The 25,359-nt window shown below is 51.7% G+C and overlaps 2 protein-coding genes across 3 annotated transcripts; one reads left to right on the top strand and one right to left on the bottom strand.

The window, feature by feature from the left end:
• Positions 1–386: 386 nt before the first annotated feature.
• On the top strand, positions 387–2,075 carry LOC147648300 (serine/threonine-protein kinase pim-1-like). Its single transcript, XM_086869794.1, has 4 exons — positions 387–402; positions 1,240–1,346; positions 1,742–1,805; positions 1,921–2,075. The coding sequence occupies exons 1-4, from the start codon at positions 387–389 to the stop codon at positions 2,073–2,075; spliced, it is 342 nt and encodes a 113-aa protein (XP_086725920.1).
• Positions 2,076–6,899: 4,824 nt separating this feature from the next.
• On the bottom strand, positions 6,900–25,359 carry LOC111945985 (uncharacterized). Of its 2 annotated transcripts, none has more exons than XM_086867346.1 (22): positions 24,001–25,359; positions 23,192–23,229; positions 22,628–22,747; positions 21,733–21,836; positions 20,648–20,786; positions 20,309–20,502; positions 18,787–18,914; positions 18,435–18,604; positions 17,559–17,621; positions 17,117–17,239; positions 16,745–16,867; positions 16,025–16,187; positions 13,782–13,845; positions 12,929–12,977; positions 11,517–11,626; positions 10,561–10,678; positions 10,260–10,359; positions 9,630–9,826; positions 9,161–9,295; positions 7,763–7,969; positions 7,424–7,569; positions 6,900–7,072 (listed from the first exon to the last, which is right to left on the bottom strand). In XM_086867346.1, the coding sequence occupies exons 1-20, from the start codon at positions 24,074–24,076 to the stop codon at positions 7,925–7,927; spliced, it is 2,259 nt and encodes a 752-aa protein (XP_086723472.1). In that variant the 5' UTR covers positions 24,077–25,359; the 3' UTR covers positions 6,900–7,072; positions 7,424–7,569; positions 7,763–7,924. The 2 variants fall into 2 exon arrangements, with proteins under 2 accessions (XP_086723472.1, XP_086723471.1); XM_086867345.1 differs by having other exon boundaries at positions 7,424–7,572.

The following is a 25,359-nucleotide window of genomic DNA, read 5'->3' on the forward strand; positions in this document are numbered from 1 at the left end:
GGACGTGGGAGAGAGCTGAGCTGCTGTGTTGGATTTGTGTCCAAACTGCAGCAAGAGTAGCAGTTGAATTCTTTTCTTTTAATCCTATCTGCAGCCTGCGGTTTTCACCTGGAGCCGGACAAGAACACCAACAGGCCTGGTGCCAAGAGCACAGCCTGGGGAGCCACCGCACCTTCCCACCCCGAGCGGTCGGGAGAGCAGCGCTGTCCCGCAGAGGCTGCATTTCTCCCTCCTCATGCACGGCTTTGCCTTCCCACACGTGTGGGCTGGCTCTGCCTGACGCTGGCAGGCTCCTCATTCAACACTTCCTAATGCTTCCGGGGAAAGTCTGGATAACGCTTTGCTTCTGTGTGAGGAAGAGATGGCATGCGGGGCGAGTGGGAGGGATGAGGCCCGGGGGAGGTGAGCAGCAGGGGAAAGTTGCAGGTTGCCAGAGATAAAAGTTATACTGTAGTGAAGCAGAAGCTAAACGAGACAGTGGTTTTGGCATCGGCACAGGAGGAAGAAAGAGCTGCTCCGTGACTGTGGCCGAGCCCGGTTTGGCCTGGGAGTGAAGTGGCCAGTGCTGGCTCGGGGCGCACGGGGCTCGGCCGTGGGGCAAGCGGAGCCGAACGGAGATCGGACAAAGGGAGAAACGACAAATGGACGTGCGGACAAACGGTCCCGGCACTTCAGCGGCAGCAGCGGCAGCAGTGACTGCGGACTCTCTGCGTCTCTTGTTCTAGTTCCTTCTCTCCCTCTCTCACCGTCTTGCACCTTCTCCCAGTCTCCCTTTCCTCTGCCCACCTTTCCCAGTCTCTCGGCCCACCTTCCAGGCCAGGCCACGCCTCTGGCCCACCCTGGCCCTGGGCAAGGCTGTGCCCCTCACCAGCCATGGGGTCCCACTGCGATGTTTTCTTCACCCGGCCCTTGCCGTACTGCCTGTGGCACTGCTGGCCGGGCATCAGTAGCTGGGTGTTGGGAAGCATCGTCATCCCTTGGGCTGGCTGGCTGTCACGACTCTGGCCCCAGCTCCAGCCTCATCCCTGTCCCCGGTTTTGGCTCTTCTTCCTTTTCCTCCACTGCGGGTTCCCCGGCCCAAGCACTGCCACTTGGCAGCATGGCTGCTGGCCCCGAGCCGCCGGTGCCCCTTTCAGATGGGCATGCCCGGCCTGGGCTGATTTGGGGGGCCGTAGGGGGGCTGGGTGGGCACCGCTCCTGGACACAGCTCGAACGCTGACAGCCGCGTTTGGCCGGCAGGCCAGGAGCGGGAGGTCCTGCAGGAGCGACACCGGCTGGGTACACTGCTGGAGCACGGCGGCTTTGGCAGCGTCTGCTCGGGGACGTGCCCGGCGGATGGAGCCCCGGTGAGTGGGGAGGCTGGCGGGGGGCGGAGGAGCAGGAGAGCAGAGGAGGAGGAGGAAGGCAGAGGAGGAGGAGGAGGGCGGAGGAGGATGGGACTAGGCAGAGCGGGCGGCAAGCTCAGCCCACTGGTCTCCTTGGCTAGCAGGTGGCCATCGAATGTGTGTCGCAGATAGCATCAGTTATTAGGGTGAGCTAGTGAGGAAGCGGGGCCAGCGGCAGAAACCAGGGCGTGATGGGCGGGGTAAAGCGAGGCCCGGGATGGTGGAAGCCACCAGGACACCTCGAGGGAGAGCAGGGTGGGGTCAGCGGAGGGCACAGAGCATCCCAGGATGGGTGAGGGGTTCCAGACCCATGACACGTCATCAGCCCCACTGAGGGCATCGTGGTCTTACTGAAGCCCTATGGCACCCACGCACCCCTGAAGACGGAGCTGCTGGACAAGGCATGCCCTGGGTTCCATGGTGGTGTTTAGCTCCTGGATTGGTTTGAGCTCCACAACAACTTCTTGTTGGTGATGAAGAACCCGAGCAGCCCCAGGACCTCTTTGATTTCATTGTGGTGTGTGGTTCCTGTCAGAAGAGGTGGTGCAGGGGCTGCTTCACCAGGTGCTGCAGGCCGTGTGGCACTGCAGCAGCTGTGAGGTGCTGCACAGGGACATCAAGCCTGACAACATCCTCCTCCACCTGGCCACCAGACAGGCCAAACTGATTGACTTGGGCTGTGGCACCTAACTGCAAGTCCAGGCACAGTTTGCAGGTGAGCCTATGCAGGGCTATGCACCCGGTCCCGGCAGCTCATGGCCCAACCTCTCATGGCCCAGCCTGGGTGTGGCACTGGAGATTCCCCCTGTTGCTGGCAGTCATGGGTGCACCTATGAGCCACAGAGATCTGCTGGTAATTGACAGCAGGAAAGAAGGAAACTTGAGGAGCATCATTCCCTGTTTTCTCACTGCTGAACAAGTTTTCCTCTCCCTCATAAAGTCAAAATGCAGTTTTTCTGTGCATTAATAGCAGCTTATCGCACCTGCTGAGCTGAGAGGCTTTTTGCCCTGCTGCTGTGCTATGGGCCAAGATAGTGGCATTACCTAGCATGGATATACAGAGAGGGACCTAAAGCAAATGACTTTGTGCCACTTTGTCTCAAAGGTCAAAACTCTCAGCAGACACAGATGGAAGAGACTGACGTGCTCCCTGTTTGCTGTGTTGATGCACACCTGACTGGCACAGCTTTCCCTGATGGAGAATAACAACAAGGGACAGTTCCCTCACACCCATGCAGCCCAGAGATCTGCAGATCATCATCAGCCCCTGGCTTTGTAAGTGACCAGTTCTGCTGGGATGGAAGCCAACCACCAAATCCTGCATGACTTCAGTGGCGGCAGCAGCAGCAGCAGCAGCAGCAGCAGCAGCAGCAGCAGTCCCTGCATCTGGTCCCCAGGTCTGGGGCTGGGCTGGACAGAGGATGCACATGGCACACTGTTCCTGAAGAATGTGACTTTGGAAACAAGCACCCACCACTGTCCCCTGTTGTTTGCAGTAAGGTCACACCAGCCTGAGTCACTTGGCAGCCCTCAATGCCACGTGGGACAGCAGATGACAGGCTCTGGCCTCCAGGACCAAACAGAGGGGGGAACTCGCTCTCCAGATGGAGCTTCCAGATTGAAAAAGCTGCAGTGAGCAGCCACCACTAAGGGCAGACAAATGAGGCTCTCCTGCACTTTAGCTGTGCCAGCTACAAAGCCCTGGGGAGTAGCTGCCGAGTCGTGGGACAAAAGAAAGCAGAGAAAGTGGGATAAACCCAGTCAAGCCCAGAGACTTTTCATGATTGCTGAGCCCCAGATGGCTCCCAAGAGTGGCGTCAACCACCAGTCCTTCTGAGCTGACAAAGAGCAGGTCCAGTGGGTGCCTTCCTTCGTTGGCCAGGCACCTCCCAGGCTGTTTTCTCTCCACTCTCCTGTACTGCCAGCAGACGTGCCCACTTTCTTGGTTCCACTTGCAGAGCCTCATACCTCTTAGCCATGGCCACCTGGGAAGCGGGAGCAGTCCCAGAGGAGATGTGCCATCTCCACCAGGCAGGAACCACAAGCCTCTGTGTGCACAGCTGAAAGGCTGTATCCCCACAGGATGTTTTGGCTGCCCTGCTCTTCATAGCCTTTTGGCTGGAAATGCAATTGCACTTTCTTCCTCAAGCAGAAGTCCACGGCTGTGCAAAAACTTGGCCGCTGGAATGTAATCCAAAGGCAGTGGAGGTTGCACTTGCTAAAGGAAGAGCACTCCCAAATCCAAACCACACCAGAAGGTCCATAGGAAGGACATTTCATCTTTAAGAAAGAATGGACAATTCAGAAGGGGAACATACAGCAGTATTCCCTGGGAGACAAGGAAGGGAATCTTGCAACTGGCTTGAGGGTTTCTAGGATTTTATTCTGAGTCTGGCTGTGAGCTGGCATTGGAGAAAGTTATCCTGAATTGCACCTGGACATCTTCTCTGCTTCTTCAATTGCTTCCCTGCAAATTTCCTTCATTTTCATTTGCAAAGCACCTGGAGTGGAGATTTATGTGGTGGGGCCCTTGTGATCTGTAGAAGGAATAGCAGAAGTACTAACTAAAAGTCATAAAAACAGCAGCAGTAGGAAAGCAGCCACACAGCCAATCCATTTCTCTGGAGCATTTGGTCTCCAGTGACTGGTGACAAGGCAGGAGTCTAAAGGCAATCTAGGAAGCCATCTGCTCTGTTCAGTTTGGCCAGACCAGCACACACACATTGACTGGGCCATTTGCTGGGTGGCAAATGCTGCTCGGGAAACAATCCCTGCTTTTGCCTTTACTGCCCAGGGAAGGAAGCTCAGGCAAAGCCCTCCCACTCCCAGCTGCCCTCACAAAATGAATGTCCCAAGTGCTCCCTGGCTGCTTGCAAGCTCAACAATGGCTTCTGTAGGGGGTCCAAAATGTGTGTGTGACACCAGAGGGAGGAGGAACATGTGGTACAGCTCATTTGGAGGCACGCACACTAGAATACCCTGCTCCATCTGACAAGGAGTGCACAGGACATCCTCAGCAGCTTCCAGCACCCCCTTAGCAGCCTGCCAGCCAGCCCTCTCCCACAGCTCCAGCCTGGCTCTGCAGGTGCCTTCCTGTGAGACCTCCCTGCTTCTGAGAGACAGCTCTGGCCTTCTGTCCTGGTTTACGACTAAATGGGGAGAAAACCTCCAATGCCCACACCCCCCGGGATGCAAACCCATGTGGCCCTGTTCTCCCACCCCCAGCCAGTTTGGGAAGAGATTTCTCTGAGAGAGTTGGAAAAAACCTCTTTATTTAACAGGCAAAGCACTACCCAGCCCAAGATTGAGCCCAATATCAAATGACAAAACCTCTCACCGCTCTGAAGAGATGACAAAATTCAGAGGGTCTCTTTCCTGTGGATGTTTGCTCTGTTATCAATCCCTCTGGTGCTGCAAAATGCCGCTGCCCAGACTGGGCTCCCAGTAGTCCACGGGTGCAAGCTCCCGGTGCTCCCCTGAGTCCCCAGCCCAGAGCAGGTTCAATCCGTTTCAAAGAAAAGGGAAAGAAAACAGTCCAGGAAGATCTCTCTGTTTTGGCTAGCTGGAAAAGCCAAGGCGACCTGTGCCTTGTTGTCTGTCTGTGCTGTAGTCAAAACCCCATCCCGGGATGTGGGGGGGAGCAAGTACAGTCTCTGATAACAGACTTGACGCTTCTTCTCCACTCACTTTTCCTCTTAGATGAAGTTTTAAGGCTACAAAACCTATTTCTGGGCTAGGTGGACAAAAGGGGACACAATTTAACATCACAATCACCGCAGGACTCTTTACTGTTCCACTTCATCCAAATGATACCCCAAAGTTTACCTTCACAGTGTGTTCCATTAATAATGCTGCAGCAGTGGAGCATCATCAAAGGGAAGTTCTTCCTCAAGGTACGAAAACCAGCCCTACAATTTGCCAATGGTATGTTGTTCAGACAATTAGCATCAGGAAGGGAACAGTTCCCAGGGACATAGAATCCATCATTATATGGACGATATTTTAATAGCCACTCTAACTCAAAAAGATTTTTCACTAATTCAGCCAAGCCTTTAATGATAATGTGCAATCCTTAAAAACATTTGGGCTGCAAGTGGCCCCAGGAGAGGTACAGCAGCAACCACCTTGGAAGTACCTTGTGCTCCAAGTTATGGATCAGAATACACAGGCTCAAGTAATTCAATTGTCGACCAAAATGAAGAATTTGAATGAAGCCCAAAAACTTCTGGGTCCCATCAACAGGTTCAGAACCTATCTAGGGTTGACTGCTCCACAATTTGCAGTTAGTATTTTGCCTCCTAAAGGATGATCCGACTTCCCGCAGGAAATTAACCCCGGAAGCAACAGCCACTCTGAAATAGTAGAGCAGACCCTCACAAAGAGACAGGTGCACCAGCTTTGCCCAGAAGTGGGTGTCACTGTGTTCATATTCACAGTTGAATTCCATCCTCCTGCAGTTATTGGACAGTGGGGTACTCAGTGGTCTGACCCTTTACATGCTTTAGAATGGATGATCTTAGCCCAGCAGCCTAAAAAGGCAGCCCCTACCATCTTGGAATGAATTGCCCAGCGAATCATGGAATGTCAAAAAAGGTGCTTACAATTGACTGCAAAAGATCCTTCAAAAATCGTGATAGCTGTCAGGCAAGAAGAATTTGCATGGTGTTCTGCCAAGAGCACAGCTTTGCAAAGTGCCTCACAAAATTTCTCAGGGCAAATCAGTGACTGTCTACCGAGTCATACGTTGCTGCAAATGAGTAGGACCACTGCAATATCCCTGAAAGTGCTGAATGCTAGAACAACCCTTTAAAGGTACTACTGTGTTCAGTGATGGCTGGGATTTACATTCATATTTATCATGAGAGGACTTGAGTATTTTGTCTCTCGGAGTCAAAAGGCACAATTAGACAAGTTCTTTTCCCCATTCTTTAGGTTTCCCACGCTTCCAAGGTTAAACCAGCCTTAGAGTGAAGTGGCAAAGTTGTAATGTTAAGTTCCTAAACCACCTGCAAGCCACTTGGAGACTTTGTATCGCTGGCAATCCCACTTGACAGCTCCGGGATGCCACTGTTGCATTGCCAATGATACAATGGGATAGGTCAGTGGCTGAAAGCAGCTAGGCCTGTGGAATCAGCTGGAAGGTCAAAGGGACGGGTTTGTCACCCTTGTCTCCAAGGGCCCTGGAGACAGGATGACTGATGCTACTTATGGATTCAGCAACAAAAAGGGGGGACGTTGGGGATGTTTTGGCTGCCCTGCTCTTCCTTGCCTTTGTCTGGAAATGCAATTGCACTTTCTTCTTCATGCAGAAGTTCCACGGCTGGGCAAAAAGTGGCCAACGGGCCATATTCCAAAGGCAGCGTAGACTGGAGTTGCTAAAGAAAGGAGTCTGTTCCTAGTTGCAAAGCGCACCAGAATAGCCACAGGAGGGACATTTCAGAAAGAATGGGCAATTCCAAAGTAAATGTGGAGCCATATTCCCAGGGAGACAAGGAAAGGAATCTTCCAACTGGCTTGAGGGTTTTAAAGATGTTTTTATTCTGGCTGTGAGCTGGCATTGGAGAAAGTAATCCTGAAGTGCACCTGGTCATCTTCTCTGCTTCCTCGATTGCTTCCCTGCAAGTTTCCTTCATTTTCATTTGCAAAGCACCTGGAGTGGAGATTTATGTGGCGGGGGCCCTTGTGATCTGTAGAAGGAATAGCAGAAGTACTAACTAAAAGTCATAAAAACAGCAGCAGTAGGAAAGCAGCCACACAGCCAATCCATTTCTCTGGAGCATTTGGTCTCCAGGGACTGGTGACAAGGCAGGAGTCTAAAGGCAATCTAGGAAGCCATCTGCTCTGATCAGCTTGGCCAGACCAGCACACACACGTTGACTGGGCCATTTGCTGGGTCACAAGGGCCAGCCAAGAGACAAACCCCTCCCAGACAGTCAGTGTCCAGAGAAGCTGTGCCCATTAGGAGCCCAGAGGAGTCCAAAACAACATGCAAACTCTCTGCCCACACCCTTTGCCTCTTGATTGGCTCTGCTTCATACCTCTTCTTGGTAGCTTGAATGATGGCAACTTCCTGCTTCATCTCAAGCCGCTTTTTCTCCTGCTCCCTCTGCACCTCTGCCAGGAAGTGTTCCCGTTGCTCCAGCAGCTGCTGTGCCTGCAAACGCTGTCGTTTCATCTTGTTTGCCTGCTGAAGGGAGGAAAACACTTCCAGATGAAGTCCCAGCCAAGCTCCCCTAAAAAACAGTGCAAGCCGCATGCCTCACACAACCCCCCATCTGCAAAGTGCACATTAGGAATGACTTTGTGCCTTCCAGCAATGCTGTCCTAACCAGAAGTTTAGGAGGGGGATTAGCAGATGGGAAAAAAGGAGATGCCACCTTCCTCTCCTGTTCTGATGGCCGCCTGTTGTTTCCTGGCCCCTCGCTCCTCAGGGTGTCTGCCTGTTCTCAGAGGCTCTGTTCTCCAAGTGCTGAAGTGGTCCTTGCCATCTCCTCTGTTTCCTGCATTACTTTGCTGCAGGGATGGCAGCAATCGGGCTGTCAGAAGAGGCTGAAGAGAGGCTTGGCTAATTTGAGGAATGGATGCTGCCCAAGAAAGAAAGAGAAACAAAAGAAACCAAATTACAAGAGACAAAGGCAAAAGAAACCATTCTTTTCCAAACTGAGCTCCTAACAGGCTCAAGCTGGTTTCCTCTAGTGCCCAGAAATGCACAGACACAAGCAGCAAAGTGCAAATAGACTCAGTTCTCTTCTTGGCTTGCAAGGAGAGAAGTGTGTTCCTTAGCATGCCCTGCCCCTCCTGTGCTGGCTGGCATCTTCCACCACAGCAGGGACAGCCAAGGAAGTGGCCTGGTCACCAGCTCCCTGTCTAACACAAAAGCTGGCAGCAAAGCCGCAGCGCTTCTCACTGACTTGACCGAGCCAGGTAGCACATGGGGCTGGCACAAATGCTGCTCAGCTGTCCTTGTTTGCCTGGCAGCAACCTCTAAGAGTGGGGCAGGAGGGACAAGCTGGGTCCCCTCTGAGGCTCACAGTCAGCCTCCCACAGCCCCTGCCTTCCCAAAGATCAACCTAGAACCGCTTGGCAGGGACTGCTTTCGTTGTGTTTTCCAAACCCCACTGTGGGCCTCTATCCCCAGCATTGCGATACTTCAGTTCCTTCGCTAGCAGGTAAACCTGAAAACAGCACCCGAGAGCAAAAGAGGGCCTCAGAAATGACCAGAAGCTGGGAGCTCTCCTCTGAGGAACACCTGTGAGAACTGGGCTTCTTTGGCCTGAAGAAGGACAAGCCCCGAGGAGACAAGTTCAGTAATTGAAAGGGCTTTGGAGAAAGATGGGGACACATCTAATTAGTAGGGCCAATTGCAAGAGACAAGGGAGAAAAGGTTTGAAACTAAAAGAGAGTCCATTCAGATTGGCTCTAAGGAAGAAACTCTTTAGCAGGAGAGTGCTGAAACGCTGGCACAGGTTGCCCAGAGAGCTGGCAGGTGCCCCAGCCCTGGACTCATTCAAGGTCAGCTTGGCTGGGGCTCTGAGCAACCTGATCTACTTGAAGATGTCCTTGCCAGTAGCAGGGGGTTTGGACTAGATTAACTTCAGTGGTTCCTTCCAAGCTCAACCAGTCTTGCATCCTGCTTGGTTTTCATTTGAAAAGCAACCGGAGCGGAGATTACTATGGGGGGGACAACCCATCTGATGCCTTACAGAGTTGGGCCAAGGAGCAAACCCTGTTTGCCAGGGAACAGCTGTTTGGCCTGCAGCTGCTCTGCATTGTACCTTCAGAAGTTCCTTGGCAGAGCCTCGCCTGTCCACATCCATCTGCAGGCAGCAGCCCAGGAATTCACACAAGCCCGGGTGTAGGCTGAGCTCTTTCAGATCTGGTATACCTTGGGTGCTGATCAGATAGTTAGCCTGAGGAAAAGGGAAACATGAGACTCTACCTAATTTTTTCCTATCCTTAAGTGCCCGCCTAGTCCCCATATTTTAAGCTGCAGTCTGCAGTGGCAATTTCTTGCCCAGCAGAGGCTTTGAGATGAGCCTTGTCTCCCAAAAGAAGAAAGGGCTCCTCCAGTGCAGCCCCAGCTATTCCAATATCCAGGAGGTGGCACCTTGAAAGTTTATGTGGGTCCCAAGGACACTTTTACAAGTGAGCCCTCTTGGAGCCCTTTGAAGCTGTGGGTATGGGATTTTGTCTAATGGAGACAGACCTGAAGGCCACTGGCTTCTGAGCGTATTTGCAGCTTACCTTGGAACTGATTTCCCAAATATACGGAGCCTCTCCTTTGGCCATTTCTATTCCCACAATGCCAAGGGACCAGATGTCCACTTTGGGGCCGTATGGGTCTCTCCTCACAACTTCGGGTGCCATCCAGCAAGTGGTCCCGACCATCGACCTCCGTTTACTCTGCTCAGGGGTGAGCAGAGCACAAGACCCAAAATCAGCTGAGGAGAAAAGCAAACAAACACTGTTTCAAGTAAGAAACCAAGGCAAAGGGTTCCTCACTCCAAGTCTCAGGATGCAGTGCTGTATTGAGCTGGAAAATCAGCTGTGCTCTCTTTCCTCAGGGCTGCAGCCAAGCAAATTGGGAATTCTCCGCTTAACAAACCCACCACCATTCACACCGCGGCTTTTCCTCCTTCACCTGAAGGTTTACGTTGAACCTCCCTCCCTCCCTCTGGAAAGGACACACGCTAACCAAAGTTCCTCCTGACGCCTTGCTGCTCTCTAGACCTCTCAGCACCTTGCAGCAGCGCCCCGAGCGTGCAGGAGAGCTCTGTGCACTCTCACCAGCACCACTGCTGGGCACCTGGCAGCCACTCAAAAGCAGCCCCACAGCGGCTGCCCCGAGCGCTGTGCCTGACCAGGAATACCCACCCAACTTGACAGAGCCATCCAGGCCCAGAAGGATGTTTCCACTTTTGATGTCTCTGTGGATGATGTTTTTGGCATGAAGGAAAGCCAGGCCTCTCAGGCACTGGGAGAGAAAGAAGAAACAGGAGACCAAAAGTTAGCCTGATTTGACTTCATCACATGCAAAAAGAAAATGCTCTTTCTTCTCTGAAGCATAAGAACAACGCAGAAAGAAAGCTCTGAACGTGGACCCACTCACTCAGCAGCACTTTCATAGGTCGAGCCTGTCCAAGGCATGCCAAGCACAAGCAGAAGGATTCCTTACCTCCTGACAGACAGTTGCTATGTGTCCTACAGCCATTGTCTTCATGAGGATCACCATAGCTAAGGAGCCTCCATCCATGTACTCCAACACCAGCCACACAGCCTCATTGGCAAGGTAGCTGGAAGATGAAAACAACAGCACAGAGCTGAACGCGCACAGCTCCATTGCCTTTTGGAAGAAAAGCCTAAGGTAGAGTTTTGTTTCCAGGTCACTGCTAAATGAAGACAGAATACAATGAAGACACACTGCACCTAGGCTATCCACTGCTGGCAGCCTGTGCCTTCCAAATGACAAAGGCACAACTGCAGCAAAGGAGATGGCTTAGGTGGCAAGCAGGGAAAAAAGGCATTTTTATGATGGCAAAGATTAATCTGGAAGTGGACACATCCCAGCAGCTACCTCTTCATCTCCATCCACAAATTGCACCATTATCTCCAGCAAGAAGGAGACACAGTTTTCACAGCTTTTATTCAGGACAGGCAGGTTTGCAGCAATGGGGAAACCCTTTGGAAAAATGTGCATAAAGGACAGTCACCACGGGCAAAAGTAATTTCAAACCTGGAAAGTTATGTATCTCCCAGCCTACTCTTTTGGCCTGCAAGGCAGTGGATAATAGTGGGAACAGCGCAAGGGAAATAATTTCTGTGATGCTTTCTCAGTACTTCTCCTCCAAGCCTTGGGAAAAATCCAGCCCCAAACCAGCAAAAGAACATGCAGCGAGTGAACACACAGGCTGCTGGCACAGTAAGAGAGCCAGGTTTCTGGGGACAATCTTCAAGCTCTTTATGCCAGGAACCATTCATGGGGACAAAATGCAATCTCCTGCCATGCCTTGCCCAGGAGTGGATGGATGTTAATGGAAAGATCCATTTTCTGCCAGTGAGTAAAGAGCTTTTAAACCTTTGCCTTGCAAGCATGGAAAACAACATTCCTAGAAAAATACCAGGACTGCTTACCTTTCGAGGTAGGTGACAATATTGGGGTTCTTCATTTCCCTCATGACCAGGATTTCTTTCACCATTTCCTCGCAGCCCTGTTGCTGGAGATCAAGTTTCTTTATGGCCACCTACAATGCCGTTGAAAGCCATTAGGAACAGACATTACAAGAGCTTCTTTGTCTGCATGCTCACAGGCCAGGATGCCTTGCCACCTCGGTAAAAAAGGAATCTCTAAACTATCAACCACAAAGTGCTAACAACCCTCTCTGCACCTGCAGACTTCACTAATGGACTTTGTTGATCACCACTGCTATTATCATTTACACATGTTTCGCAAGCCAAAAGCAACTTTGTTCCTGTGCAAATAAATTGAAACCACTGGAAATACATTAGCATTTCTAGGGGCTTTGACCAGCTTTTCAGAGACTGCTGCCATTCGTGATTGTGACCCAAAGTAAATACATACCTCGATTACAGAGAAAATGCTGCCCAGAAAAGATCTCCATGATGACTCAAAGTCAAGTTACAATCCTAGCACATGCTAACAGCTTCAGTTTGGAGTTTGCATCTCTGGAGAACATTCTTGAACATGGCTTAGATTGTCATTATTTTGTGGGTTTTAAAACAAATAATCCTTTCTGTGGTAGTCTGTGGACACAGCCCAGGTTATAAGCGGGGTTTAGGGCTTTTGGATGCCTTGTAGACCTCCCTCCAAGTGTGGTTCCTGAGCACGGCAGGTGGATAAGGAGGCACCAGGAAGATGGAATTGTATTTGCTGAGAGCCAGAAATGAGAATTCAGGACTTTCAGCCCCAAAGAGCAGTGGGACTCTCCAAGGCACCACCATGTCTGTTCACTACAAACAGCATCACTATAAAGGAATGTCACCGACACAGGACCAGCACAAGGTTGTATTATGTAAGGTTCTTCATCAACTCCTTCTCATTGACGTGCATGTGTGTGTGTGGGTTTGTGTGTGTGTGTGTGTGAACCAGGTGTCCCAGGAGTGCAACACAGTCAGCTGTGCTTTAGACAAGGTCTCTCCTTCCTTAGGTACTACATTATATTTTCAGACCAAACCACATGATGGAATACAGTGGGAAATCCTATCTATGTCTGAATGCAGGCTTGAGAGGAATTGGGCCAGAATGACAGCTGTTGCCATCAGCTAATCTAGGCATATTTATCCAGTAAGTCCAAGCTAGTGTGTCCTTCTCTGAAAGACAACACTGCTATCCTTGCATTAATTCAGGATGCGAGGCCAAGTCTCAGCAACGTGAAATTTTTAGCCTGCCTCTAGGCTCTAAGCAAGCTACTTGTGTGGGACAGCCTTTGCAGCAAAGACAGGCAGCCCAAAGCTCTGCCATCAGATCACATTGCAAGGAAAAGCACTCCAGAGCAGCAAAATCTGCGAGGGCTCTTGGCACTTACCGCTTGTCCTGTGGCAGCGTCAAAGGCCTTATAAACGGTTCCAAAACCCCTAGAAACAGAAGAGAGCCAAGAACAGAGAAGCCGTTCAGTGCTGAGAAGTGAAAGGCAGCCCAGGCAGGAGCTCTCTGCTGCCGGGAGTGTCTCTAAAACACGGGGCTTTGTCTCCTCTTCAGCCAATAGCACAGCAGCCCAGCAGTCCTCTGCCATGCAGCGTGTCCTAGAGAAAAGCTCAGTCCAACAGGAAGAAAAAAGGGCTACTGCCAATCCCAAATGTACACACTAGGTCATGGATGCAGGGGTTTTCTTGGCCTTTTCCTTCTTGGGTCTGTGTGTGTGGCGTTCCTTTCCAGGCAATGAAACACAAAGTCCTGTTGGGCCTCCTTCTCCCCGCTCTCTTTTGATTACATCTGCCAAACTCGGGCAACACCACACAGCCTTTCTTATTGTCCTGAGCATGGAATATTGCTTTCAGCAAAAGATTGGAAGAAAATGCTACTGAGAGCAGTGACCTGACAGCAGCTTCAGGTGGGAAGCTGCTCTCTCAGGTTCTTCTTCCTTCATCAGTGTGGCCGTATGACTTGGAATCATACAAAACCATGTCTCCTAGGAAAAGAAGCAAACTGGTGCCACACGCTTGAGGGACAGGAGGGCTTCCAGGCCCTGCTTCTTGCGGCAGGCAAGACATTGTCAGCATGCAGTTACCTTTGATGATGCCCTGTGATCAGTACTGAGACCGGGACAATCTAAAGCCGGGGTGTGAAGAAGCTTGCAGCTTGCCTGACTTCCCACTTGATATTGCACCAGCAAAAGAGCTGGCCCATGCTTCTGCAGAAGTATGATTGGCTGCACTCACCCACTGCCAATAAATTTCCATCCAGTGTATTTCTGTTTTGGATCTGCCACACTCACAACACTCCCTGAAAGAAACAAAATGCAAGAAGCAAACTTCAAAACAGAGATACCGACTTCCGGCACATCTGAAGCTCAGCTCCATTCTCTGGGGCTCAGGGCAATTGATAGATGCTTGGCTAACCATGACATCAATAAGAACAACAACAACAGCAGCTCCGTATCAAGACAAGCAGCTCTGCAGCACACATGGCCTGCACAGGGTCTGATTCTCCACGCTCCTTTGAAGGGTTACCTTGAAAGGAAACTAAGGCCATGGAGAAACCCTCAGAGCAGACAGAGATCAGAAAAGAACAGACACCAAGGCAAGTGGTTGTCATTTACAAAGGGGAAGGTGACGTGAAAAACCACGAGCCTTCATTTCCTTGGGAATACAGACTCTCTTGTGAGATTCAACAAAAGCTTTCCGACCTGAGAGATTAAACGCAGCCTGGGATCTGGGAGGAATTTTTATCCGCAGCTGCTTTTTGCAGAGCAGAAGGAATATTGCAAAGTGAATTCCAGCAGAGGAGGGGACTTTCTCTACCTCTCAGTAGTTTGCCTAAAGAATGCCTTGCCACATGTAGAGAACAGCAGCTGATGTTCTCTACAACCAAGAACAATTGCTGTTAGAATTAGGGTCCTTTTCATGGATGAGCAGGCTAAGTTCTGAAGACAATTTTTCCCATTCTCCATTTACTGAAGAATTACAACTGCTTCTCTTCAGCCTGGGGAGCAGCAGTCGCTTGCACTGGACTCGACCTCTTGAAGACCGCCCACGTGTCCCATCTTCCCAAATGGGCACAGCCGAGACGGGTAACAAGGACAGCGCTGCTCCTCGGGCGCTGCCGTGGCACAGACAGCTGCCCAAGTGAGATGCCGATCCTTTCATGAGTCCAGGCAAAGCTGCAGCAATGGGGAGGCAGCTGAAGTCTCACAGCTCAGGAAGGCTCCAGCCTCTGCAGTCACACCAGCCGTCAGTGGCAGGGCAGACATGACATAAAGCTTGGCAGAGCCAACAAGTGGCCACTGACAACCATTGAGAAGAGGCCAGAGCCAGAACGAGCCCCGTTACAAGCTGTTGACCCCACTCAAGACACACCATGAGTGTCATTGAGTTCAGACCCACGGGGGAGTAGATCAATGCCCCTTTTGTCCCAGCAGTTGATGGCAGACACTGAGGAAACTGGGCTCTGTTCTGTAGCCAACCAGTTATTCTCTGACAGCCCTGCCCTGGCAGCTATAACGTGCAAGAAGCAACTAGGTTGTACTGCAGACTCACCAAGGCCTTGCTGTGCTTTCCTAGAGTATGATCTGTGCACGGATGAAGGTCAGGCCTTGGCTTTCCAAGAGTATTTACCAGCTGGGCATTAGCTGTGACAAAGTGGCACCACGGTACCAGAGGAACATGCAGCAGAGGGGCTGCAGGCTTCCTCCTGAGAACTGCCTGCAGGGCAGTTTTATCTCACTGCGCCACATAGATGTGTCTCTCTAATACATCGTCCCAAGCAAACAGCTAAAATATCAAAGAGGGATTGTAAAAAAAAATCCTGTTTTTCTTCTTTTGCTGCACTTTGGAAACAGCACTTTCTTTTTGATTCCTAGGGATTTATCTAAGAACAGAATATTTTAACTTTTGAGGCCTACTAAAAGACCTCTTCCACTCTTATTGGTGCTGTCACCTGATGTTCTTTCCAAGGAGGCTGGGCCAAGCAGAATGTAGAATTCTTACCCAAACAAACTGAAGATGGAATGGTAGAAGTACTAATAGTCATAAAAACAGCAGCAGTAGGAAAGCAGCCACACAGCCAATCCATTTCTCTGGAGTATTTGGTCTCCAGAGACTGGTGACAAGGCAGGAGTCTAAAGGCAATCTAGGAAGCCATCTGCTCTGATCAGCTTGGCCAGACCAGCACACACACCTTGACTGGGCCATTTGCTGGGTGGCAGCCTTCTGCTGCTCAGGAAACAATCCCTGCTTTAGCCTTTACTGCCCAGGGAAGGAAGCTCAGGCAAAGCCCTCCCACTCCCAGCTGCCCTGAAAAGCAAAAGCAGTGCCCCAAAGTTCTCCCTGGCTGCTTCCAAGCACCACTATGGCTTTTGCAGGGGGTCCAAAATGTCTGTCTGACACCCGAGGGAGGAGGAACATGCTGAGGCACACACTCATCAATACACTGCTCATTTGGACAAAGAATGCAAAGGACGTACTCAGCTGCTCCAAGCCCTGGTTCTCTCCGTCCTGGCACAGCTGATCTGGCTCCTGGCCTGAACAGGGCAGACTGCTCACTCTCGGCTCTTCAGGCTGTGGAGAGGAGGCTTCTTCGGAGGATGCTGCTGCAGATGCATCTCCAATGGCAGAGCCCACGTCCATCTGGGACAAGAAATGTCTTGGTGTCAGAAAGGTGAGTGGCAGAGATGCCCCCGACAGCACACTTTAAAGGCGAGCCCTTAGGAACAACACTTGGGTTAGGCTGCAAGCTGAGCTGTCAATTCTTCCAGCCCAAGTCAAACCCCCGTAAGCAGCCAGAGACGACAGCCTGTCACAGCCAGCCCTAGTAGAGACAGTGAAAGGGAAAGAACAGCTTTCCATTTCAGCCTGTCCTGTGGACTGCATTCACCATGGACAGGGACAAGCTGTTCAGAATCTGTGTGGGTCACCATGTTGAAACCTCTCACAAAACCAAGCGAGCACTAGGGGGCCAGCAGCAATACATTCAGAGGATTGCTGAGGGCCAAAGCACTAGCCCTGCTGCCCAGGCATTCAGTGGCCCAGGAAGTGTCCTTCTGAGCAGCTGCCATGGAGACCAGAGAGCACGGCAGCCAGAGGCATGGCCCCCATCCCGCCATGCTGCTCCGCAGGGGCGAGGTGACAAGAGGAGAGACCTCTTGTTGCATGACTGCAGTGCTGCCTACTGCTCTTTCACTCACCGGCTTTTGTTCTGCCAGCCTGTACTGCAGCATCTTCTGCATCCTTTCCATTTCTTCTTTGTGCCTCTCTTCCACTGCCTTCATCTTCCTCTGAGCTTCCCGCAGCTCTGCCTGCAGCTTGTTCTTGATATGTTGTCAAGAAAATTCTTACTAGCACTTGCCATCTCGCTCACCTTTCTCATTTCCCAGTCTCAAAAGCTCTTCGTTTCAGCCACTTTTTTCTGCTGCTCTACCCAGCTCTAAGCCTGGTGCTCAGCCCTGGAGCCTGCCAGGCTCCCTGCTTGCACTAGTCCTTGCCTCCCCTTTCCTGATATCTACCGTTCATGCCCCTGCTACTGCCCTTCCCTCTGCTACCTGGCTTGTCAGGCTCACCTGCCCATTCTCTCGCTCCTCCTTCAGCTCCTGCCTCAGCTGCTCTACCTGCCGCTGCCTTTGGTTTAGCTCTCGCTGCAGGCGGCACACCTTGTCTAAATGAGCAGCCTTCCGGCGCTGGAGCTGCACAGAAACAAAGAGAAGACGCCTTTAAACTTCCCACCCACCACCTGTGTGGCAACCAAGACTCATGTGCTCACACTTTCCAAAAGCAATTTGCTCTCCTTCTCCTGTTTACCAAGGGCCAGCTAAGACACAATCCCACCCACACACACAGTGTCTGGAGAAGCAGTGCCCATAAGGAGCCCCAGAAGCGTCCAAACTCTCTTGGCACTCTCTTTGCATCTTGACCAGCCCTGGTTCCCATCTTTTCTTCTTCAGGTTGCATTACAGCAATCTCCTGCTTCATCTCAAGCACCCTTTTCTCCTGCTCCCTCTGTACCTCTGCCAGGAAGTGTTCCCGCTGCTCCAGCACCTTCAAACGCTGTTGTTTCAGCCGTCTTTCCTGATGAGAGGAATAGACACTTCCAGATGAAGTCCCAGCCATGCTCCCCAAAGAAAACAATGGAAGCTTCATCCCTCCCACAGCCCCCTGCTGCTGAGTGCACAGTAGTGGCTCTGTGCCCTCCAGCACTTCTGTCCTGACAAGAAACTTTGGAGGAGTGTCAGCAGCTGGAAGGAAAGGGGCTGCCACCTTCCTTCCCCGCTCTGATGGCTGCCTGTTTCCTCAGGCCCCTCTCTCCTCAGGATTTCTGCCTGTTCTCAGAGGCTCTCTTCTCAAAGTCCTCTACCCTTTGATAAAGGAAAAGCTGCAGGTGGACTGCAGGATGAGGAGGAGGCCAGCACCCCAAAGCCAGAGTCACAAGACAGGCCACCAGCTGAAATACCAGCAACAGGGGGCCTGTTGCGTATGCTTCAAGCCCAAAGGGAAGAGCTCTGTCCACCGTGCAAGGACAGACAGCAAGGAAGGCAGTTGCTGCGACTGCAGGTGGCAGCAAGGTCAGCAGACTGCTACACAGTACCAGGGTGTCAGCAAGGTCCTGCCCCTTCGCTGCCGTGCTTTGTGTGCGACCACCCAGCCTCCAGGGGAGCGTGGCTCATGGCCTCCCTGAAACCGTGGCTGCGTTCAGTGCCCCAGCACCCTCCTCTGGGCATTCACAGCCCTTCAAGTCTGAGCCCTTGAAGCCCTCTGCTGCCTGGCCCAGCAATGTCAGGCCTGCAGCAGAGGCTTGCGGCCATGTCCCATTCTCAGGCTGCTATTCTGCTAAGCCAGCCCACCAAGCTTGCCTGAAAAGTTCAGGTGTGTATTGCTTCCTACCTGTTTTTGCAGGAGCTTCCTTTTCTCCTCCTCCTGAGCAGATTGCCAGAGTCTCAGAGCCTTGCTGAACTGCTCTTCTGCCAAGCGGAGCTGTTGGGCCATTTCTTCACATTGCTGCTTGCTGAAAGATCTTACAGCTTGCAGCTCACAACGAAGGCCCCTGACATCCTCTGCAAACACGACAAACAACAACAGTCAAAGACTCTGCTGAACTTCACCCCTTTCAGATTCAGGCAAGGAGGGACCTGCCCCCAGCCCCTTCACTCCTCGGAAGCCCTGCTGACAGAGCTGCCTTGGGAGCAACTGCACTAGGCAGGGCCATCACCAGAAACAAAGCGCACGAGGCTCTCACCAAGTATCAGCTCCTTGGCCTGCATGGCTGTGCCTACTTGGCCTTCCAGACGGCTCCTGGTGATCTCCAGCTCCGACACCTGCTGCAGAGCCTCCAACTGGCTGCATTGCAAGCTCTCCTTCTCTGTCCTACAAGTTGTGAAGATGAGGACAAATTGTTCGTGGCACACACGGGCAGTTTTTCCAGTAAGTGCCTTAAGATCCCTGCACCTGAGTATGGAAAACAGCTGGCATGGAAATGCAGATAGAGCAAGACTATTTCTACCACTTCAAATAGCAAAGCAGACCCTTCCAGGAGATTGGCCAGCCTTTCCCCACGACCTAGCCCAGCACAGAAAGCCCAGCTGAGCTTGATCTCAGCAGCCAAAGCTCAAATTGCTCTTCCCTCACATATCCCACACGCGTGGCTGTGCCCACAAAATCTCTAGCAGCAAGCAAAAGGCCAGCCTCTGCTCACAGCCCTGAGCTCATCTGCAATTCCAAGTCACTCTGCAGGGGGACAGAGCACTGTGCTCTCCTGGCTGTTTCATCCATGCTTTATGCCATTCACGGTGTACGTAAGAGATACTTAATTTTCCACACCCTCTCTAAGTTCAAGGCACTAAAGGAATGCACCGAACCATACATGAGAGCTGCAGCTTCTAGCAGCACCAAGAGCAGAGAGAAACCAGAACTAGGCTTTCATCTGAAAATGAACTCTCTGGCAGGAGGGGCATGTATCCTGCCATTTAAATTACTGGAATATCATGAATAACAACAACTGCCACCTTTAGTTTTGGCTAAAAAAGTCTGCACTGCCCAAAATGTTTTGGCACTCTTTAAAAAGAAGAGAGACCAGCCAGAGTAACCTTGACAGGTTCCAGAGCTGAATGGACAAGTGAGCAAGAATCAGTGCTCAGCAAGAATCCTCAGGGACTGTCAAGAAGGCACATAAAGACCTTTCTTTCCCTTCTGCTGCTGCTGCTGCTGCTGCTGCTGCTGCTTGTAAGCAACTCTAGGTCCTGCACCATACCTCCTCACAAGAGTTATCTCAGAAGGACCTCAAGATTTTCAGCATGAATGTCCAGCATCACCCCAAGTGCCGCATCCCTACTCACAACATTCACACGTAGGAGCCTTGAATTCTGAAAATGTCATGTCAAACTGCTGGGCAAGGAAATAGTGATGTTCAGATGCACTGACGGAGAAACCAAAAGCAGAGGGAAACGTCCGGTTCCAGCAGACATCTGCACTGTTTCCCTGGTACTAAATGCAGTACCAAGTTGGCTTGCTTTGCACTTGTCACAGGAATGTGCAAAGGGTCCCAAGCGGGTGTTCAAAAAGAGCTGTGAGAGCTTGAGCTGGCAGAGAAAGAACATTCAGGCCACAGTATGCTTTTCTTTTTTCTCATGTCTCTTTGCTTCTCTGTCCGAGAACCATCTGGAGAGCACGCAGGAGCCAATAAATCCTAACATAACGCTCAGCACCTTGGGCATTCCAGACCTTCAACAATGGCCCACGCTGGGTCTCATCCCTGCCTTTACCTGGCCTCTGCCAGCTGCTCCAAAAGGCCTCGTAGGTCCCGCTCTGTGGCTGCCAGTCGGGCTTGCAGGGCAGCATTCTCTTCCGCCAGCACTGCCTTCTCTTTGCACACCTGGGACAGCGTGTGCCCTTGGCGAGAGAACTCCTGGAGCAGCTTCTCCAGAGTCCTGTGTGCTGGCCGCTGCGAGCGGCAAACCTGGAAGCAGAGGGGCACCATTTTTCAGGACGAACAACAACACAGTCTCAGTCTTAGCTTGCTGCCAGAAGCAGCATTCGGGGAAGACTTGCTAAGGGCAGCTCCCTCTCCCACAGGTGCTGCCTAGCAACAAGGTGAGTGCTACCTTTGTCACTGCCAGAGGAACTTCCTCCTTCAGCAGAGATCTCTGAGGCTGTGATTCCTCTGCTGTCTCAGGTGCCGCTTCAAACGCCCTGTCTGGTGAGGAGTGGCGCTTTCCCTCAAATGCAGCCAACTCCTTCCATCTATGACAGGGGGACAGACCAACAAGCCTTTAATAGCAACAGTCTCCTTGCAAAACCACAAATCCACACCATGTCCCAAGGAAGGCAGTCTCAGGGACTTCCTACAGCCCTCTAGGTCCACCTCTGGACAATGCTGGAATGACCCCACTAGACCAAGCATCACTCTTTGTCATTCCTGCCGGTGAAAGAGTCACCAGTGAGGAAGCAAAGAAGCTTCCAGAAACTACAAAACATTTCCAGAAAGCTCCGCTTCCATCAGCTTCACAGCTTCCTGCCCGCTAGGTCTTACGCTCCTCTCTATCTGGTCCAGTGGATGCCAGACTTGCAAAAGTTCTTCTTTGCCTAAGACAGGCTTGGGAAATGCAGATGAGTACTGCCACAATTACTCTTGCTTTCACTAGTGCAAGAAGGAAAGAGCCTGCAAGCTATAGCCTGGGGAGGAGTTGGGTATGAAGTTCCAAGCCAAGAACCAAAGGATCCCGAGATGCTTACGGCTTGCAGGGACTCCAGGAAGCTTGCAGCCCAGTCTGCAGCTCCAAGCACCTGGGGTCAGCTATGGCATGTGGACAGGCTGCTCAAGGCTCTATCCAGCAGCTGGGCTTCCAAATTTCCAGAGGTGGAATGTGCACAAGCTCTCTGAGGCGCTTCTTCTGCTACATGATAGGCTTTACGGTTCAATGCTTGTCCCTAGGCCCAGCCTGAGGCTCCCTTGCTTCTGCTCTGGTCCAGTTTGGAATGCTTTTTGTCAAGGTAGGAGGAGGGAGTGCCAGGAGGCAGCTATGCTGTAGGTCGGTCGGCAGCCAGACCTGCCCACGGGCTGCCTTTCCCTGACTATGCTGGGCAAGTTCAACAGCGAGAAAGCCAAATTCATTCTTTGACCCTGGGCTTCCTAAAGGCCAGCAAGGCCCAGCCCTGCTCGGAGAAAGCAAGAAAGCTTAGCACACACCTGAACTCCAGGGCTCTTGGCGCTCTATCCATCCTCTGCTGCCGCTCTGCCTTTCCTGCCCGGCCCAAGGAGTCCTGACTGGCAGGAAGCTCTGGTCTTGGGGCCTGCAAGGGATGGGCAGGGCAAAAGCACAAACAAGAAAGCAATAAGGAGCAGGCAAGTTGTCTCCTGAGAGCTGGGAGAAGCAGCAAGCGCAGATGCAGCTCACCTGAAGGCAAAAGCTGTTGTGTGGGGCTGTTGATGGGAGTAAGTACATAACCCTTGAGTTGCTATGGAAGTGTCTGAATAGGTGCAAGGAACAGTTCCCTGCTCCGTTCTGATCAACTGGCTTCCCCTCAGGATCTCAAGCATTAGGGAGCAGCCAACAGGAACTGTGTTGCAGCCTTTCAGAGACGGGGCTTGTCTCTGCCATGCAGAGCTGCTCAGGATTCTTCTCAGCAAACTTGGGTCATGTCAAAGTACAGGGTGTAGTCAAAGCGGTGACTGTAGCTACTTCGACAGTGCGTGCAGAGGGGCAGGTCCCTGCAGGACACAGTAGGTCCTGTGTACCCCACAAGGCTGTGAGCTGTGCCTTGGGACCGCGCTCTCTGCTGACAGCAGGGAGCCTGCACACACACTGGGCACAAAGGGGCTCACTTTGCCACCAGTAGCACTCAAGGACAGCATGCTACCGCTCATCTGACACCAAGGGAAGTTCACAGTCAGAACGATGTCGGCATGTGAAAGTTCAGATGCCAATTCCCAGGTGTCAGTGGCTGGGCTGAAGAGCCAGGTCGTGGCAGGACTCCAGGCCTCAGCATCTTCAGCCACAAAGGGCCAGCGCTGCCTGATCAGGAACTTGCAGCCCTGCACTGCACCAAAGCTTTGCACTGGAGCAACCAAAGCTAGCACTTACTGGTTCAGGATGCTCAGGCCCTGGACTGACAACACGGGCGGGATTGTTATCCTTTGCCTCCCCTTCAGCCTCTGGAGGCACAGGGCGAGCCACAGGAGGTTCTGCTGCTGGTGTGCTGCTCTGCAGACAGACAGGGGTGTGAGGGACAGGCAGTGAGCTGTCATTGAGAGCCTTGTTTCTCCTGAGCTCCATCCCCAGCTGTCCTAGGGAGATGTCATGAATTTGGATAGAAGTGGCATCCTCAGCCACTAGAACTCATTTCAAGTGGGCTGATGAGACTAATGTTTGGCCAGGACTGCATATGCTTCTGATATAAGGGAGATATTTTAGCCTGGCTACAATTGGCGTGCAGCCTCCTGTCTGAAAAGCTGACTTTCATGAATAAAAACTCCTTCAATGGAAAAGGAGGAAACTGATGGAATCCTCTTGGTAGTGCTCATTCAAACGCTGATGTGGACTTTCTTTTGGCCTGCCAGGCTGGCACTCGAGTGCACCAGGCCAAGCCCACAGCTTGCTCCACAATTCTTGGAAACCAGGAATGTCAAGGGTGTCCTTCTCACTCACCAAACCACGGACTTGATTCCTTCCACGTTTGAGACAACCTGCCGGAGACAAGGGAAAATGAACCAGGTGCTGGTGGAAAACTGTCTGTGCTGGGCTACCCCACAGGGAAAGGTCCCCCAAGCAGAAAGCATTTTCTTTTCACAACCTCCCTCCCTAAAGCAGCCCTTCTTTAGCACAGCAAGCAAGGCTACAGGGCACTACCCTAGGCTGTGCCTACCTGAGTTGGCTTTGCCACTAAGGAACTAGAAACTTGGCTGCAAAATGCAAATGGTTCCTTAGCAGTCCGTGTCTACATTGTAGCCCGCTGTTCACCCTACAGCTAAAGCAGCCTTTTCCTCCTGTCCTCCCTGGACTTTTATTTTTTTAAACTTTGTGCAGTTGCATGCAATTGCTGTAAACCATTGCCCAGAAAACTTCCCTAAAGCCCTCTTAGAGCTTTCCATTTGGAAAGAGTACAGGCCCAGCTCTGGGCTTCAGGAGCACACACAAACTGCTCGGCACTTTCCCCTTCAGCGCAAAGCCAATCGCTACTGTAGCACACAGAGAGGCTCAAGTTAGACAGGCACATTCTTTAAGGACAGAAGGCAGAGAAAAGCTGCTTTCCCTCAGCTCTGGAGAGAACCGCACAGTTTTTAGAATCATGCCTACAAAGCTCTCCCAGTCTGCGTTTTGGAAGTTGTCCACACCCTTCTGGCCAAGAGACATCCCCTTTCTAGCTGAAGCTGTTGGCAAGAGCTTTACCAAACTTACGGCATCTTTACGGCACTTTTGTTCCAATGTGCTGCCCCAAGGAAAAAGCCTCTACTTACGTCTCAGGCCTTTGAACATTTTGCAGGATGACACTGACGCAAAAGCCCTGCTGACAGCACTGCGGAATTGTTCCATTGTTTCAGCAGGGCTGCTCGAGTCCGCAGGCCGGAAAACAGAAATGAAAAAAATCCCACTTGCACAGATTGTGCAAGGAAATGAGAAAAAAAAAGGCACACGCAGCAATCCTCTGACTGTATAAGAAAAGAAAAACCAAAAGACACCTGCACAAGCTGCAGTTCGTAGAACGAAAAAAGAAAAAGCAAAGACACCTGTACGTGTCTGCAAACCCTACAACCGTAGGGGAAAACAAAAGGATGCCTACACGAGTCCACAGACTCGTACAACGGCAGGCAAAAGAAAAAGATTCCCTTTCCAGGGCACCGAGTGTTGCCTGAGAACTCCTCAACACAGGGTCCTCCTGCAACGAGCACGCCAAGAGCCGCTCTGGACGCTGATGCTGTGCGTGCACCAGGGCAACCTCCCCCTGACCACGCTGTGACGTGGCAGCCCTCCGCTGACATCACAATAGCAGCCGCTCTAGGTGGGTCTGTGAATTTATGCATAGTAACAGAACCTTCTCTGCAGCTAATGCAAAAGAAAGCCCAGAAAGTTCTCATCTGTCCCAAAGCAGCACAAACCCTCCTTGCAGTCCAGAACCCATAGCTCAAAGGATCCAAGAGTAACACTAAACAGGCCCCAAGCACATGCACCCTCTCCTTTGGCCACCAGTGCTTCTGACTAAAACAAGTAACACTTGCTTCATTTCTATGGGTGCAATCACGCTTTGGTAATATCCCGGAGAGTCCCCTTAATTGAAATGCTTGTCATGCCTGCCCATTTACTGCATGGCTAACATCGACCAGCACACTGTAGGCTCGCTGAAGGAACAAGGATACCATAGTGGGGAAACAGTGCCAAGTAACAAACTAGCCAGAGGTGTTTGCATGACACTGGAGCAGCATTTGTGTTGTCAGTATGGCAGGGACAGTATGGCAGTGCCCATGTCCTGTGCGTGGCAGGGGATGCCCTTGGAGCAGCCCTCACAGTGTGGGTGCACCCACGGGTGCATTTCCACTCCCACCGGCTCCCAGGTCAGCCCTTCACTTGACAAAGAGCTCTGTCCAGCACGGAGCTTTGCAAAAAGCCACTGCCTTTGGCTTGTGGGAAACCTGCGAGGTCAGATTCCTCCATGGATGTGGCTTGGAAATCTCTCTCCTGCCTGTTATAAATCACGCAATTCTCTGGTTGGTTAAGAAAGTAAAAGTTCTAATGATGTTTGCTTGTTGTGTGTGATTGTACGGCTGTACAGAAACATGTGCTGGCCGCTTTTGAACGCTGGAGTGGGCGATGAGGGTAAT

The sequence above is a fragment of the Cyanistes caeruleus genome, chromosome Z (assembly GCF_971803275.1).
Source record: "Cyanistes caeruleus chromosome Z, bCyaCae1.hap1.1, whole genome shotgun sequence".
NCBI classification, from domain to species: Eukaryota; Metazoa; Chordata; class Aves; order Passeriformes; family Paridae; genus Cyanistes; species Cyanistes caeruleus.

Bases quoted from the DNA above. Each gene is read 5' to 3' on its own strand.
- LOC111945985 (XM_086867346.1), bottom strand. From the start codon at position 24,076: ATGGAACAATTCCGCAGTGCTGTCAGCAGGGCTTTTGCGTCAGTGTCA. The intron at 16,188-16,744 runs GTGAGTGAAAGA...TTCTTGTCCCAG, and splicing joins GGCTGGCAGAACAAAAGCCG to ATGGACGTGGGCTCTGCCAT. The intron at 9,827-10,259 runs GTGGGTATTCCT...TTTTCTCCTCAG, and splicing joins GGATGGCTCTGTCAAGTTGG to CTGATTTTGGGTCTTGTGCT.
- LOC147648300 (XM_086869794.1), top strand. The intron at 1,347-1,741 runs GTGAGTGGGGAG...GTCTTACTGAAG, and splicing joins GCCCGGCGGATGGAGCCCCG to CCCTATGGCACCCACGCACC. The intron at 1,806-1,920 runs GTGGTGTTTAGC...GGTTCCTGTCAG, and splicing joins GGCATGCCCTGGGTTCCATG to AAGAGGTGGTGCAGGGGCTG.